At 35.3% G+C, this 16412-nt stretch overlaps 1 protein-coding gene and 1 non-coding gene across 2 annotated transcripts; both read left to right on the plus strand.

Moving 5' to 3' along the window:
- Positions 1 to 300: 300 nt before the first annotated feature.
- On the plus strand, positions 301 to 11960 carry LOC149840471 (glucose-6-phosphate 1-dehydrogenase, chloroplastic-like). Its single transcript, XM_090003169.1, has 10 exons — positions 301 to 628; positions 998 to 1230; positions 1399 to 1493; positions 1701 to 1815; positions 9533 to 9738; positions 9812 to 9961; positions 10052 to 10172; positions 10268 to 10497; positions 10617 to 10817; positions 11416 to 11960. Exons 1-10 carry the CDS (start codon positions 439 to 441, stop codon positions 11672 to 11674), a joined length of 1800 nt encoding a protein of 599 aa, XP_089859295.1. The 5' UTR covers positions 301 to 438; the 3' UTR covers positions 11675 to 11960.
- A 1520-nt stretch (positions 11961 to 13480) lies between these two features.
- Positions 13481 to 13562, plus strand: TRNAS-AGA (transfer RNA serine (anticodon AGA)). The gene has a single exon. It is a non-coding gene; the product is annotated as a tRNA-Ser (tRNA).
- The last annotated feature ends 2850 nt before the right edge of the window (positions 13563 to 16412 follow it).

The raw sequence follows: 16412 nt of genomic DNA on the forward strand, positions 1-16412 counted from the left end.
AAAACAACAACAAAAATCAATAGTCAGGAGAAGTGGGACGTTTTGCGTTTGCTCAACAACCCGACCTGACCGACCTCTGCCCTAAATCTAGTCCGTTATAAAAAGAATTATTCTCTTAATCAGATTTATTAAGCAGTTAATCACAATCTTAATAGGCATGGCTCTCTTTCTCAGAAGGGACAGGGTCAGAACAGAAGCCACAAGTGGGTTGCCTTTTACGACTCGGAAAGTAGTGAGAGACAAGGAATCATCTTATTATATTCCAGAGTCACCTATAAAGAGGGGACCCATCTTTTTTGCGTTTTCTTTTAAGCCCCAACCAGTTTGCTGGAATTCCATCGGTGGTGCTCGATGTTTCCGATGCTCTCATCCATATAGTTTCTCTCCCCCATTTTTCTTCGCTCCCCTCTTCTGGTTTATCGCTAAAATAAGCTGAAAATGGCGTCCCTTGCCTCAGATTGCTCGTCTCTGTGCGGTATTCCTTCGTCTTCTTCGACACCATTTTCGCGGAAGCAATGGTGGAGGACGATTACCGGGATTTCTTATCGTCGGAGCGCGTTTTTCACGAAGAAGAACGGTGTCAGATCTGGAATTCCTCCTTGTATTAATGCTCTGTTCATGCAAGAAGGTGGGTGTCTTTAGTTTGTTTGTTTTTTTCTTATTTTCTTGGGTTTTTTTTTTTGTTATGTTTTTCATATTTAGAATGATTGATTGTGAGTTTTTTAGTTTGTGGGGACTCTGGATTTTGAAGGAATTTTGGTTGGTTTAATCTGATTTTTTTTTATTCCTTTTGTTCTTTTAGAATATTCTTTTGATTTAGGCATATTTTCACAGAGATTTGTGGGGAATTGTTCTTTAGATATTGTACCATGGTTCCTCTTCTGGCTTTTATTTATTGTTTATCCCTTTCATATCTTTCATGTTTTACATTTATTGGTCTCTCTCTCTCTCTCTGCGGCTGGTAAGATTGAAAAATAGGTTGGGTGTTTGGTTATAGGAGTGGCCGCGATTGCACCAGAAAAAGCAAACAGTTTGAATAAATCGAATGATGGTGATGGTGCATTTCCTCTCAAACCTTTGGAGCGCAGCCGAGACGCGGTGGCCACCTCGGGTAAGAAGGAGAACGAGCCCACCGTTAGCATCACCGTAGTTGGAGCATCCGGAGACCTTGCAAAGAAAAAAATCTACCCCGCACTCTTCGCTCTTTTCTATGAGGGATGCCTTCCTGAGGTTTCATTTCGTTTCCCATTGCCTTCATTCGATTTCGTTTCTTTCGGTTTCCTTTCGATAAAATCTGCTGTTCTGTTCGCGTCTGTTGGGATGGACCGAGAACAGGAGCTTTTTATTGAATCCTGAGTCTAAAAATGGGATTAAGGTTTTCAATTTGTATGCTGGCAGCATTTTACGATCTTCGGTTATGCTCGTAGTAAGATGACGGATGAAGAACTTAGAACAATGGTTAACCAGACACTTACTTGCAGAATCGATAAGAGGTGCTTATTTGTTCTAACATTGACTATTATTCATGGTGTGGTGTTTCAAAATTTTTATATTGCAGAGTACTGGTATTGCATTAGTTATGATTTATTTTTCAAGCGTTTGATTTTTACGCTCATTTCATCGGATTAATTGTCGGTTTATGTGTGGTTTGAAATTTTGTTCACCAATAGTGACATTTTTGTTTTTGGCTGTTTTACCAGGGAGAACTGCAATGACAAGATGAATCAGTTCTTGAAAAGATGCTTCTACCACTCGGGTCAGTATGGTTCAGTGGATAATTTTGCAGAGCTGGACAAGAAGCTGAAAGAGCATGAGGTAAGCTTTGAGAATTCGTAGTGAAAATTTCTCTGCTTGACCAAAGTCCTTTAGCTTGACTTTTAAGTTTGCGGCAATGAAGTTATTGGATTAAGTTTAAACATTTCTTCGTAATGTTTCATTATGAAATTTGTATAGTGTTATGCTGTAGCATGGTTTGTGCAACAACTAGCTTTAGGAGCAGTTATTATTAGAAAGTTTCTTATGATACATGTGGAATTAATGTTATCCATCACAATGATTTAGGTTAATAGAGAAACTCTTAAAATCTCATGTTGATGGAAATTCCTATGTTTTCCTTTATCGCTTTTACCTTCAAGAAAACAAGATTTACTTTTCATGTGAAAGCTATATTGCGTTCTTCACTGAAAGAATCGGACATTTGTTGTTGTTGTTACACACACACACACACACACACACACACACACACACACACACACACACACACACACACACACACATATATATATATATATATAGATAGATAGATAGATAGATAGAGAGAGAGAGAGAGAGAGAGAGAGAGAGAGAGAGAGAGAGAGAGAGAGAGAGAGAGAGAGAGAGAGTAGGTGGTAGATGCTAACCACTTTTCTTGGATCATGTTTTTTTCATGTTTTCCTCAAATCTGACCTTATGTGTTCTACATGCTTGATTTTATGGGAATAAACTCTTGGATCATTCGATTCCACTACATAGGTAGGTTTTTATAAGGTTTAAAAAATCGACGGTCTAAGATTTTCATAAATATTCAAGGCTTAAAAAAGCATGTTTTTTTATCCAAAAAACATGATCCAAGTGTCGTTTCCTAATAAATCGACCTTGCCGAACACATCTATACGGTCAGATTTAGGGAAAACATGGAAAAAATCAGAGTTGCTAGTCGGAAAAGCGAGAGCCGGAAGCGAGGCACTTCCAAAATTTTATGAAGCGGAAAGCGCGAGACGACTTAGAAGCGAACCAGGAATCATCTTGGAAGTGAGAAGAGAAGCGAACTGGAAGCGACCTAGGAAGCGAGGTGGAAGCGATGGAAAAGCGAGGGAGAAATGAAAAAGAGAAAAAAGAAAGAAAAACAAGAAGAAAAAACAAAAAAAAGGAAAAAAGAAGGGGAAGCGAGTTTTCCCTAAATTGGGAAGCGCACTTGCCAATTTTTTTGGCTCTTCCCAGCACATTTCGGAAGCGCCACATTTCGCGCTTCCGAAATGCGCTTCGGGAAAGCACACTTCAGGAAAGCGTGCTTTCCCAAGTCCTATGGCACTTCTGGTAACCCTAGGAAAAACCCTTCAAAAGCTTAGTTAACTAGGCGGTTAGCATCTCTCTCTCTCTCTCTCTCTCTAAAATCATTGAAACCAAAATCCGAAAGCAAAGAGAGACGAAATGGGGGTCTTTGTTGGCTGTCTTTGCACCACCTTCACTCTCATTGCCTACTTCTTCCTTGTCTTGTCATCTTCTTCTTGAACCTCAAATCCACCTCCACATCCATGTGAACCACCTCCAACAAGGCCTTCCTGGTGAAAGATCATTTTGGAAGGGGAAGGCACATTTAGACAAAACTGCATGCTTCTCTTTGTTATACAAAATCAGTCTTATTTAGCATGCATTAAAGCTATTCTGGATGGAAGCTAGGGACACAACTTATTAGCATATCATATGTTAGACAACTTGAAAAATTGATGACAAGATGGAGATAGTGTTAAGATGGATGTATTCTTTTGTACATATATATACATATATATTAATATAATATATATTTATATATATTATATAATATGTTTATATATAAATATATTATATATATGATTAGTCAACATATGTTTATTAAAGTTTGGATGACTTCTAGTCATTGGACCCTCTCCAACAACTAGAAGGGGCTCTCTCTTCTCCTTTTACTCTCTTCTCCCCTTTATAAATAAGTGGGTGTGTGCATATGTGAGGTTTGAGAGAGTGATGGGTAGTTTTTTATGTTTTGAGTGTCTTGAGTGTTGTAGTGAGGCTCTTTTGTAATTTTTCATTTCTTTTGTATTATTTGAATTTCATATTTAATGAAATTGTTTATTTTTAAGTTTTGTGTTCGATGTGTATTTTCATTGTGAATGAGTGTTTAACTACATTGTATTCTTGGCTCATGGGACGTATTCCAGAGTACATTGGGATCCGTACAATTTCGTAACATGGTATCAGAGCAAGGTATCTTGTTCGTATTTGTGCTTCGAAAGAAAGTTTTGAATTGATTAATGGACTCGAGACTCTTGTATTCCGATTTATATTTTCTTTGGATTCTTTACTTTAAATATTTATGGTATATATTAAAAAAATTATTTTTGAAATATAGTAGATATTTATTAATATGTTAAACATGAATATGTTTTCAAGTTAATTAAAATTAGAACTTGTAAAAAATTATTGACTTTTTGATATATGTTTTTGTGTAAGCATGTTTACATGAAATATATGTTTTGATTATGAGTATGTATATTTTTTAAAAAATGTCATCATGAAAATTATATTTTACAAGAGTATGTGTTTTGTTTAAAATCTTAAATACTATGCTTATATGTTTTTCATGTTGTTCGCAAAATACTAATTTTTTGTTGTATAAATTTTGTTTTATCGTAATGATCATTGGTGCCCTTAAGCATGTATCAAAACATGATTATTAGGTATATTATGTGAATTTTATGTTAAAAATGTGTTTCTTAACAAATTTAGATTCTTGTATAATGTATATCTTGAGTCATCATAATTTTAACATCTTGAGTCATCATAATTTTAACTCTTTGGTAATACCATGAATATCTTGTATGCTCTCATATCGACATGTTCATGTCCCATATTTTTGTGGCTTCAATGATTGACTTTAAGATATTGCTCTCATTGTGCTAAATTAATTCTTTGAAAAACATCCTTGATTGATTATGCTTGTGAATGATCTTGTATATTTTTATATATGACTTGTGTTCATTTCTCTTTGTCATTAGTATTACAAATGACTCTTGCATTGGATGCTTTGTTCACATATACTTGAATGCATTTTGTGTGTCATAATATTAACGTGTTTTCTTCTTATGGATTGTGTTTTGCCCTCTAGTGGGTTCTTGTGCTTGTGCCCTTTAGAAGGTTTATATTTGATGCATTGTGAGTGATATTTAATATGTAATATTAAAATTCATAGTTTTTGTATAGCCTATATGGCTATAAGCTATTAGATTATCTTATTGCTTTGAGTATTCATGATTAGTGATAATTATGTATGCTTTTGGGTTTATAAATAGTTCCTCGAGAATCTCTATATGTGTCATTTCCTTAATGTTACATGTCATTGTTGTCTCATAGTAGACTTATGATTTAAATCTAAAATGTTTCTTTTTTAGATCATATATATTGTTTTCGTCTTCTCTTTGAGAGTTATTGGATCATTTATATATGATGTGTCTTAGTGCACTTATTCCTTGATTGGTGGATTTATGAATTTATTTTTGAAGAATTGCTTATATTAAGTATGATTCTTGTTTGCTTATTAAAGATTGTAAAAATGGTTATGGGACATATTGTTGAGCATATGATTGCACTATATTCATTCTAAGATTTTATCTTTTTTATTGGATTTTTTGATTTGAAACTTTGTCTTTTCAAATCGGTTCTTTTTATGAACTCACTTATTTGGAAAATGATTTACGTGAGTATTTATTGTCTTCTTGTAGCATTTGTTGTGTCTATCACAGAATTTTTTATGATGCATCATTTCTCTTGGCCTTGTTAATTTTTATTTAGAGATGTTGTTAGGGTGAGTTGTATGCACCTCGTTTTATGCCGGTTTAGATTATCAACTTATGGTTTGACTTTAACTAACAGTTGTTTGATCTCTGGATTTGAATGTGTTGTATCACTCATTTGTTCTATGACCATTATTATGGATGATTGTAACTGTGTTTATCTGTGATGATTATCTATTTTTGAAATCATGGTGTTTCGAAATACGGTTAAAATTAATAATTTTATTGATAACATTAGTGTGGTTTCATTACAAGTCCTGTTACCTTTTTTGTTTTCTCCTATTATGTCTCTTATCTAAGTGTCATTATATGTAGACAAGAAATGTTTATTCACACCTTCGTGTGTGGTTTTAGCCCATTGTTGACATTATACTCTTGATCTAGTCGTTGATATACTTGATTTTTTGAGTGTCATTATATGTAGACAAAAGATATTTATTCACACTTTCGTGTGTGATTTTAGCTCATCGTTGGCATTATGCTCTTATTGTAGTCGTTGATACAGTTGTTTTTAAGTGTCATTATATATAGACAAGAGATGTTTATACACACCTTCGTGTGTGTCTTTGGCCCTTTAGTGACATGATGATTATGCTCTTGTTCTAGTTGTTGATACACTTGATGTTTGAGGTCTAGAGGCTTAGGAGGTGATTGCTTGTGGTAGTCAGACTAGTGTCTTAATTTGCAAAATTTATTCATTATGATGTATGAGATTTTTAAAAATCTCTTCATAATTTTTCTAAACTCATTTGCACTTTTATTAGAAATGGTTGAAATTTTTTTATGCATTTTGCATTGTATATGCTTTAGTTGCATGAGTTATTTCATGATTAATTGCTTTGCATAATTTGCATAAGGTTATGTTTTTTCAAGCATATATTCAATAAACAAATATGTTGAAATAATTGTATATGCTTTTGCACTTTATTTTTGTAATTCCGCATATTCCATTGCATGTTTTTTTAAGCATTTCATTAGTATGCTAATAGTGGCTATTGTGTGCACCTGATTGCTCTTGAGATTGATCTCACTTTGTATTACTTTTTGGTAAAGCTGGTGCTTGTACACTCCTATTGTATTTGTGTGGATCTTCATTGGGATCTCTTTTTTTTGCTTGTTTTCTAAGTATGTGTTATCTCTTAAAATTGGTCCATAAGTGTTTTTTTTGTTGTATTGCTAATATTGTTTCTAAAATTAAATTGATCTATGTGTATTTGATTTTTCTTAAATCTTTGATTGAGTAATTGAAATCATTTCTTATCTTCCGCTGTGTAAAAATGATTTTCTATTTAAATATCTTTGTGAGTTACTTCTTCATGATATTAATAATGTTGAAAATTCATGCTTGTTATGCAGTAATATATTTTTTGTGAGAGATATATGTGCGCATGATTTTCATGAATGATTAAAGTAATAAATAACTATCGTGTTTGAAATTAATGATTTTTTCTAAATTAATTCATCTTGTAAATGTTTTTGAAATTTTGTTAAATTGACTTATTTTCTATATATTATATATTTGTGTGTTTGGCCATCCTCTTTTTATAATATATATATAGCTATCTCTTGTTAGATTGTTCTTGTTTTGCTCTCTTTATAGGTTCTCCAAATTTTTGTGGTATTGATGATTCTAAAGACATTTCGAGCATATCGAGAATTAATGATTTTGAAGATCCTCTGTGTAATTGAGCATATGATTGAGCACCCTCTAAAGAAGCACCAAGTTTAAGAAATTACTCAAGTCTATGAAGACATTTTGTGTAATGGGTTTCTCATTTTGTAATTTCAAACTTACAGTGAGATACTATAAGTTTGAGGGAGGGTGTTAAGATGGATGTGTGTGTGTGTATATATATATATATATATACATATATATATATATATATATATATATGATTAGTCAACATATGTTGACTAAAATCAACATTGGTTGACTTTTAGCCGTTGGAGAAGGTGTCCAACGGCTAGATTTCTAGTTGTTGGACCCTCTCCAACGACTAGAATGAGCTCTCTTTTCTCCTTTTACTCTATTCTTCCTTTTATAAATAAGTAGGTGTGTGCATATGTGAGGTTTGAGAGAATGATGGGTAGTTTTCTAGGTTTTGAGTGTCTTGAGTGTTGCAGTGAGACTCTTTTGTAATTTTTCATTTTTTTTTTGTATTATTTGAATTTCATAGTTAATAAAATTCTTTATTTTCAAGTCTTGTATTCTATGGGTATTTTCATTGTGAATGAGTGTTTAACTACATTGTATTATTGGCTCATGGGACGTATTCCGGAGTGCATTTTGATCTGTACCATTGTGTGCATATGTGAGGTTTGAGAGAATGATGGGTAGTTTTCTAGGTTTTGAGTGTCTTGAGTGTTGCAGTGAGACTCTTTTGTAATTTTTCATTTTTTTTTGTATTATTTTAATTTCATAGTTAATAAAATTCTTTATTTTCAAGTCTTGTATTCTATGGGTATTTTCATTGTGAATGAGTGTTTAACTACATTGTATTATTGGCTCATGGGACGTATTCCGGAGTGCATTTTGATCTGTACCATTTTGTGACAGATAGTTGATTTGCAGATAAGGTCAAAATATGGAAGTATTAGTGACCCTGTTTATCTCTGGTTTATTAATTATCGTGGAGATCTCCGGTATGGAAGTTAACTGTGTGACAGTCTCAACATTTTGGGTTGATCACATTAGCAGCGAGTAGGGAAACAGAGAACCTAGAAGAGATTGGCTTTGTGCCGCTACATTGTTTTCGGAAATTGCAAAAATAAAAAGAAATCTGGATTTTTGCCAAGGATGTGATTTGGATGGTAGAAAAAGGTCGGAAGATTGATTTCGTATCGAGCTTTCACAGCCTTGTTGGATTGGCAGGCTCACAAGGTACAGATAAATACAGTCAATGGAATGTCTTCGACAGGGCTTTGGTGTTTTGTAATAGTTTGAGGGTGTTTATGGTTACAAGTTGTGTCCTACTGGTTCTACTGTTTCTGTTTCTATTCTTTTTTTTATTTGCAGGGTATTCTCGTCACCCTATTTTATGCTCTGTTTTGCAATGTTAGAAGCTTAGTTGTATCTTGATTACCTAATAATATTAATTTATTTCTCTCAAAAAACAAAATAAAAAAATTATATCATGCCCACACTGCAAACGACTGATTCTCAACTCCTTGTCTCAATTGTATTGGAAGTTTCTTCCCTATTTTATGCCCAACAACAGATGTTTCGTGATCTTTCACCACCATTTTGAGCAAAAAATTCTGTTGCCTTGTCGGTTATATACTACCACAAGGTGTATCATCATTGTGTTGCATCAGAGCAACATCTTGCTTTGGTTACGGCAGAATTTCGGTGATATTTTTGTGCTCTTAAAACATTAAGAAATAAACCCCTCTTATCAATGCGATGATGCATGGCGGAGTCGGTGCTGGTGGTGGTGTTGGTGGCAGGAGGGAAGAACATTGTGGACGTAACCCTCTTAGCTGTATGCTCTGGTTGTGTTGATACCTCGCATCTCCAAGCCACAACCTTCTTCAACTCATCCTCTCCCCACTTCATTTTTCGGGTGCATTCATGGTGGGTCTCACCCTGAGAGAGAGAGAGAGAGAGAGAGAGAGAGAGAGAGAGAGAGAGAGAGAGAGAGAGAGAGAGAGAGAGGTCGCCTTTTTCTGGCAGCAGACACGGTTCAACAGGTTGGTGCTGCCCACCTCAAGAAACAATGAGATGGGCGTTTGGGATCAGCAGTGCTGCAGGCTCAACCTGCTGAGTCGCCGCATAAAAAGTGCTGTCTTTGTGAAAAGCTGTCTATTATTTATAATTCTTATGATGTTTCTGGGTGTTTAAGCTAGAATGCAGTTTGTGGATGTTCAAAACATATTTCCAATTTTTTCATCAGTATTTTATTTTCATGATATACATCTGATAATAGTTTGCTAATGTATACTTACAGGGAGGCAGGGTTTCAAATCGTTTATTTTACTTATCGATTCCACCAAATGTATTCATAGATGCAGTAAAGTGTGCCAGTCTGTCAGCTTCTTCATCTAATGGGTGGACAAGAGTGATTGTTGAGAAACCTTTTGGACGCGACTCTGAATCATCTGCAGCACTTACAAGAGGCCTGAAGAAGTATCTAAAAGAAGAACAAATTTTCAGGTACATGCTGTTGATATTAGATGTTCACTTCAGAAACTTTACTTTTCTGATTATAGGTAATTGAAATTTGCAGAATTGACCACTATTTGGGAAAGGAATTGGTTGAGAATTTATCAGTGCTTCGCTTCTCAAACCTTATTTTTGAGCCACTATGGTCCAGGCAGTATATTCGAAATGTGCAGTTAATATTTTCTGAAGATTTTGGAACAGAAGGAAGAGGCGGGTAAGCTTGGTTGCTTGTTGAATATGCCTCCATAACACCGTGATCACTTTGAGGTTAATTCAGTGAGCTTAAAATTGTTCTATGGCACAGGTACTTTGACAGCTATGGGATCATCAGAGACATAATGCAAAATCATTTGCTCCAAATATTAGCATTGTTTGCTATGGAAACTCCTGTCAGCTTGGATGCAGAAGATATCAGGAACGAAAAGGTGCCAAATGTGGAAGCTTATGAACAGCTTATGCAAAAGTACTTTGCACAGCTGAAGATTATAGTGTTGCTGAATTATTTCTTTGAATGCATCAGGTAAAAGTTCTACGCTCAATGAAGCCTCTACAACTGGACAATGTGGTGATTGGTCAGTATAAGAGCCATACAAAAGGTGGCATTACTTATCCAGGATACCTTGATGATAAGACCGTGCCCAAGGGCAGTTTGGCACCAACATTTGCTGCAGCTGCTCTATTTATAGACAATGCTAGATGGGATGGAGTCCCATTTCTGATGAAAGCTGGCAAAGCCTTGCACACTAAGGGGTACGCAATTCTATTCCAACTTTTCTTAGTTCACAGAAGACTTCTTCTCATGATTTGTGGGTCAAGTGTGTTGTAAACTGATAATTCTTGTTTTGAAACTGATCACATTTTATTTCCAGGGCTGAAATCAGAGTACAGTTCAGACATGTTCCAGGTAATCTGTATAGGAGAAGCTTTGGTAGGGACCTTGACAGAGCAACAAATGAGCTTGTGATACGAGTTCAGCCCGATGAAGCCATCTATTTGAAGATCAACAACAAGATCCCTGGACTTGAGATGCGGTTGGATCGAAGTAATCTGAATCTTCATTATGCAGCTAGGTATGGGGTGTAGTGTCAATTGGCTATGCCATGTTTGAAGTCGAATGTTTGAATCTTAAGCTATTTTTCAAATATTAAATTATTTACAGTTTATGTAATGTACAATATGTTATGATACATAGTTCCTAAAGAGAAAATGTAACCTGTCAATTTAACCACAAGATCATAAATAAAACAATAACAATAATATTAATAATTTTAAAGGGCGTGTTTATTGTGTCTAAGATATGTTTCATTATGTCCATGAAGTTCTATTCCAATTTCATTGTTTCAATGTTGTTGGATTTTCTCAAGGCTGGTTGTGCATAGGTAGAGTTTTCCATGTCACACAAATCCTGCTAATTTGAGTCCAACTGTAATTCATTTCTTCAAGCTATTTGTCGCACATGTTTTTCCAAACTACTTTCTTCATTGTAACCATTTCTGTTGAAATTTTGTCAAATTAATGCTTTATTGCTGTGAGTTTACTTGTTTGCTATTGATTTGTTGAGTAAACAGAACCATTTTGCTGATCTTTTTCTGTAGCTTTATCATATTTGTTTGAAATGTCTTAGGCAATTAACTAACAATCATCTGAAAATTTTCTTTGTTCTACAAGGTACTCTAAGGAAATACCAGATGCTTATGAGCGGCTGCTGCTTGATGCCATTGAGGGAGAGCGGAGACTTTTCATCCGCAGTGATGAACTTGATGCTGCATGGTCACTCTTCACTCCACTTCTGAAAGAAATAGAAGAGAAAAAGATTGTGCCTGAGCTTTATCCATATGGTAGCCGAGGACCCATTGGTGCTCATTACCTTGCAGCAAAGTACAAAGTCCGGTGGGGTGATCTCAGTGCAGAGCATCAACCAGAGTGATGCTGTTGCCAAGGAAAGTTCTGATCGTATGCCGCATATACTACTACTACAATATTCTTCATGGAAGTGTTTGCAGATATCAGGAATAAAAGGATGAATTCTTTAAATGGGTTAAAGATAACATGAACACATTCACTAATGAGATGCGATTCATGAAAGTCTTGAGGCATTTCTTGTGATGTTTAGGTTAGTGTTATTATGTAATTTCCCATAACATGGTTCAACTGGAAATTCTGAATGCTAGATGAATGATGCTGAAGAATGCAGTTTGTGTTTCCTTATGTTTTTGCTTGTGTGTAGAGGCTCGTCTATGGCCTCCGTTGCACAGGGTAATGTGAATGTTCTACCATGTTCCATCAACACGGATCGTTTGGAGTGGGTACCACACTATTGGGTTAACAGTTTAGATTTGGATCTGGTGTGGTCGATACCAGATTCGACCGTTGGGATGTTGTTAAATGGATCCAGATTCATATTCGAATTCAGATGCCGAAGAGCTCATACCGGATCATGTTTTCTACATGGAATCTGATTCGGATATCAGATGATGGATATTCATTGGATTTAATGGCAAAAAAATGAAATTAGATCTGCATCTGATTATAATCAGATATGGTTTTGGCTTACCAAATCTGTCTAAAGGGTGTTGGTTTTGATCGAATATTGGATAAAATTACATCCATACGTACTATTGTGTTAAAAAGAAGGGCGAGGGGAATAGCTGCCTTGATTTTAGCTAAACAATATGGGAAAACAATTGAGAAACTTGATCCGGAGGATGGTGGGGAGGAAGAAAACACAGCTATATCCATCTACCTTATTTTCTGATCCATGAACCTGAATCTGGAAAAGAAGAATGAATAGTTGAATTAAAATGTGAATCTGACACAGCTATTACAATGTTATGGTATGCAACCAGAGCTGGTAAACAAGCTGAATGAACCAACAGAGGGTGTTCAAGCTTGGCTTATTTTTTTGGGATGAGCCAAGCCAAGCTCGAGCTCATGGCAAGCCCGAGTTAAGCGAGCTGAGTTCGAGCTGGCTCATATACAAATAAATTCTATTTTTTAATTAAAAAATAATAGAATTTGAACTATAAACCTATTGATTGAAGCTCAAACTGCATCATTTACAAAATAACTACATTATTTCAAAGTCGTAATTAACAGGATTTGAACTTAAAGCTTATTGCTTGCAAGCCAAATACTTCAACGATCTACCATTTGCATGCAATCATTTTTGAAATATAAACCTGTTTCATATGGATATACATGAATTGATCACCTATAAACAGTAAAGATTACAAAGAAAAAGCCTCCATGTCTTCTACATTAGTTTTTTGAGTGATATGTCATAATGTCTTCTACATTAGTTCACATAAAGCAAAGTCAAAGTAAGGTAGACTAATTATTCATCAACATATAAGATGCAATAAGGTAACCATGATACTGAAATTACACACAAGATGTCATAATGCCAGGCATTTTACAATGCGTATTTATATCAAGGCACAACTTGGTTCCGTGATCACTTGTTTTTTGTTTTTTTTTATGATGATAAGTATCCTTGCTGAAGCAAGGAAAACCCCCGGTAGGGCCCCACGACCACCCTGCCTTACGTGGCTCACTTATGAAGACACACTCATGTGCCAATGGGGTTTGATCCGATGCCTTCGTCTCAGCACCTTCACAACCACCCCGCTGGCCACTCGGACGAATGATCTTTGTTGATAACGGTAGTGGAGTAGGTCGGACCAGATGTTATATCTTAATTTAAATAAACTAAAGGAACATATCAGCATCACAAGTGGACGTGCCGGAGTGGTTATCGGGCATGACTAGAAATCATGTGGGCTCTGCCCGCGCAGGTTCGAATCCTGCCGTCCACGTAATTTTATGTCTCCTTGTCTTTTTTCGCTTTGTGTTTCTTCGTTGGACAGACTTGATGTGATGGTAGTGGCACAGCGACAGAAGTTTAAAATGACAATTAAATTCAGAAATTAATTTTTTCGTTTTTCTTGCATTTTGTCTCAAAATATTGAAAGAAACATAAACAAAAATTAGGAAGAAAATATGTCAAAAGAAACAAAACATTATTGAAAAAAATACAATAACCTGTTTTTCCCCGGCCAATTTAAGCACAAATATCTTGACAAAATCATGATATTTTCATTAAAATGATAATATTGTAATATTCTGACTCTCTAAAAGGACAACTGAAATATTGCATTTTTCCAAGATATTTAAAAAAGCCTTTTTTTTGTTTTTCTTGCATTTTGTCTCAAAATATTGAAAAAATAAATTAATAAAAAATTAGAAAGAAAATATGTCAAAAGAAACAAAAAAATTATAGAAAAAATACAATAACATGTTTTTCCCTTAAGCAAGGCCAATTTAAGCACAAATATCTTGTCAAAATCGTGATATTTACATTAAAATGATAATAATGTAAATTACTAAAGAGCTTGCACCACCTTAAAATTTGCGTTGGGAGGTAAATTACTAACTCAACAGAGGCTTCAAAGATTGGGGTTTCAATTGCCTAGTAGGTGTGCATTTTGCAAAAAAGAGGAGGAAACAGACAACCATTTATTTTTACAATGTGCATGAGCAGTTCACATTTGGAAGTGGGTTGCCAACTTATTTGGAAGACCTTGGAGGCCGGGATCCAATGTAAAAGATGATCGGGTCAGATGGACAGGGATGAAGTTCAAAGAAAAACAAATCCAAATAAGTTGGGATATTTCATTCCATAGTGTAGTATGGATGCTATGGAGGAAAAGGATCACCCCATATTGGCACCCATTGATTGAAGGGTGACTTCTGTATACCATTAAGATTTTAGTGAAATGAACTGGTAGGGGTCCCCCTAACCCCCAGCTTGACTATAAAAAAAAAAAATATTGTAATATTCTGACAGTCTAAAAGGACAACTGAAATATTGCATTTTTTAAAGATATTTAAAGAAGGCAAATATTTGTTATGAGAATATGCTTAGCTATGTGCAATTTAGTTGAGATCTCATGATGCAAGTCGTTTTGACTCGATCTGCACCATAGGTGTGTTCAGCATGTTTGATTTGTCAGAAATTTACCCTTGCGCCATATTTTTCAATAAAAAAGACAATTTTATGAGTCAATTTGTTCTTCTCTTACCTTTAGTAGGGCGACTTCAGATCTGCTAGTTTAATGGACAGTTGTGTGCCCCCTTTTAAGCAACCAAAGCAACAGTACAAGATTGTTCCTTTCTTATCCTTCAATTTGCAAATCTCAACGTTATTGGAGACTTTGGGGATTTTGCAAACAGGTTTTTATTTTTTTGTTCATGAGAAACGGAAAAACCGCCCTCAGTATAGTTGCGCTGGTTAACCCTGTCATTCTTATGACTGTTCTCTCGACAGTAAACCTGTTGGCACACCCCTTGCTCCTAGGGAGTCACCTTAATTCGAGCACCGGACATAATACCCTTGCTCCTTATATACAAGAAGCTGACGTTCGTGAGAATGAAACCTGACCACCCATCTAGAAGCCAAAGGCCCCCCTCCACTACACCAAACCCCTTGGGGCTAAACAGGTTTTGGTTTGAAGAAATAAGTCTTGACTGTTGGCAATCTCCTATGAGAATTGGAGGTTGTTGATTTTGGAAACCTTATAAAAACCTATTCATGCATAAGAATCAAATGCTCAGATACGTGATTCCTACAATAGATCACTTCTGTACAATCAGAATTTCAAAAAAATACCAAAAATCGAATATCATGTTTCATTGAGCACCTTGCTCATTTTGTAGGTTTTCATTTCCTTATATATATATATATATATATATATATATATATATATATATATATATATATATATATATATATATATATATATATATATATATATATATATATATATATATATATATATATATATATATAGATAGATAGATAGTAATTGGTAGCTGCTCACACATTAGGTGCGAAATGAACGTGCCACAAGTTTTTGCTTGAAACTAGGGCAGCCAATGGGTCGGGTGTCCCCGATCCATCAAACCCGCCCAATCAACAAGCAGCAATTTGTTAAAGCTCAAGTTATATTGGGTGGTGAATATGTGAAATTCAACCCATATAATTTAATGAGTACTTGAAGTACATATTTTTGGCAAGCCAGGCCAAATCAGGTACCTGGTAAAAATCATATAACACAATCCCAACCCACATGTTAGTTTGGATCGACTTCAAACAAATCTGAATAATTTTCAGGTCAGCATTTTTAAGCTCTGTTTGGGAGCCGACTGTTGGAAGGCAATGGAGCGGAAGTGTGGAAATCCCCAGGCATCCACGTGTTTGGGAGAATGGAAAAAATGTATCTGATGGTGTTGGGAGTGCATTTACGGGCTCCAAATTCCATAATCCGGCTACCACATTCACAACAATTTCTCTCTGTTTGGAAACTAGTAGCTGGAGAAGCAACTATGAAATTCACATTCATCCCAAAGAGCTTGAAAATGGATTTGGTAACTACAAGCCAGAATTTTGATGGTGCTTCAGAACAGGCAGGTGGTAAGTACTAAATCCACAGAAATTGTGGATTTCATAGTTCCTTCACTAGCTTACCTCCAACTGCTAGTCTTCAAACAGCCCATACCCAGACATTGAGTTTCGAATCAGGTGCTTGACAGAAGCAGATCCTTCAACATCACTACCTGAAATGGCCCTTACCATTTTTATGGACACTAAAAGCTCCTTTAGAGGG

This window comes from Nuphar pumila, chromosome 4 (genome assembly GCF_984573655.1).
Source record: "Nuphar pumila chromosome 4, dmNupPumi1.hap1.1, whole genome shotgun sequence".
NCBI classification, from domain to species: domain Eukaryota; kingdom Viridiplantae; phylum Streptophyta; class Magnoliopsida; order Nymphaeales; family Nymphaeaceae; genus Nuphar; species Nuphar pumila.

Excerpts from the sequence above, each read along its gene's own strand:
- LOC149840471 (XM_090003169.1), top strand. The coding sequence starts at position 439 with ATGGCGTCCCTTGCCTCAGATTGCTCGTCTCTGTGCGGTATTCCTTCG. Across the intron at positions 10,173-10,267 it reads AAGATATCAGGAACGAAAAG|GTAAAAGTTCTACGCTCAAT; the intron begins GTGCCAAATGTG and ends TGAATGCATCAG. Across the intron at positions 10,498-10,616 it reads AAAGCCTTGCACACTAAGGG|GGCTGAAATCAGAGTACAGT; the intron begins GTACGCAATTCT and ends TTTTATTTCCAG.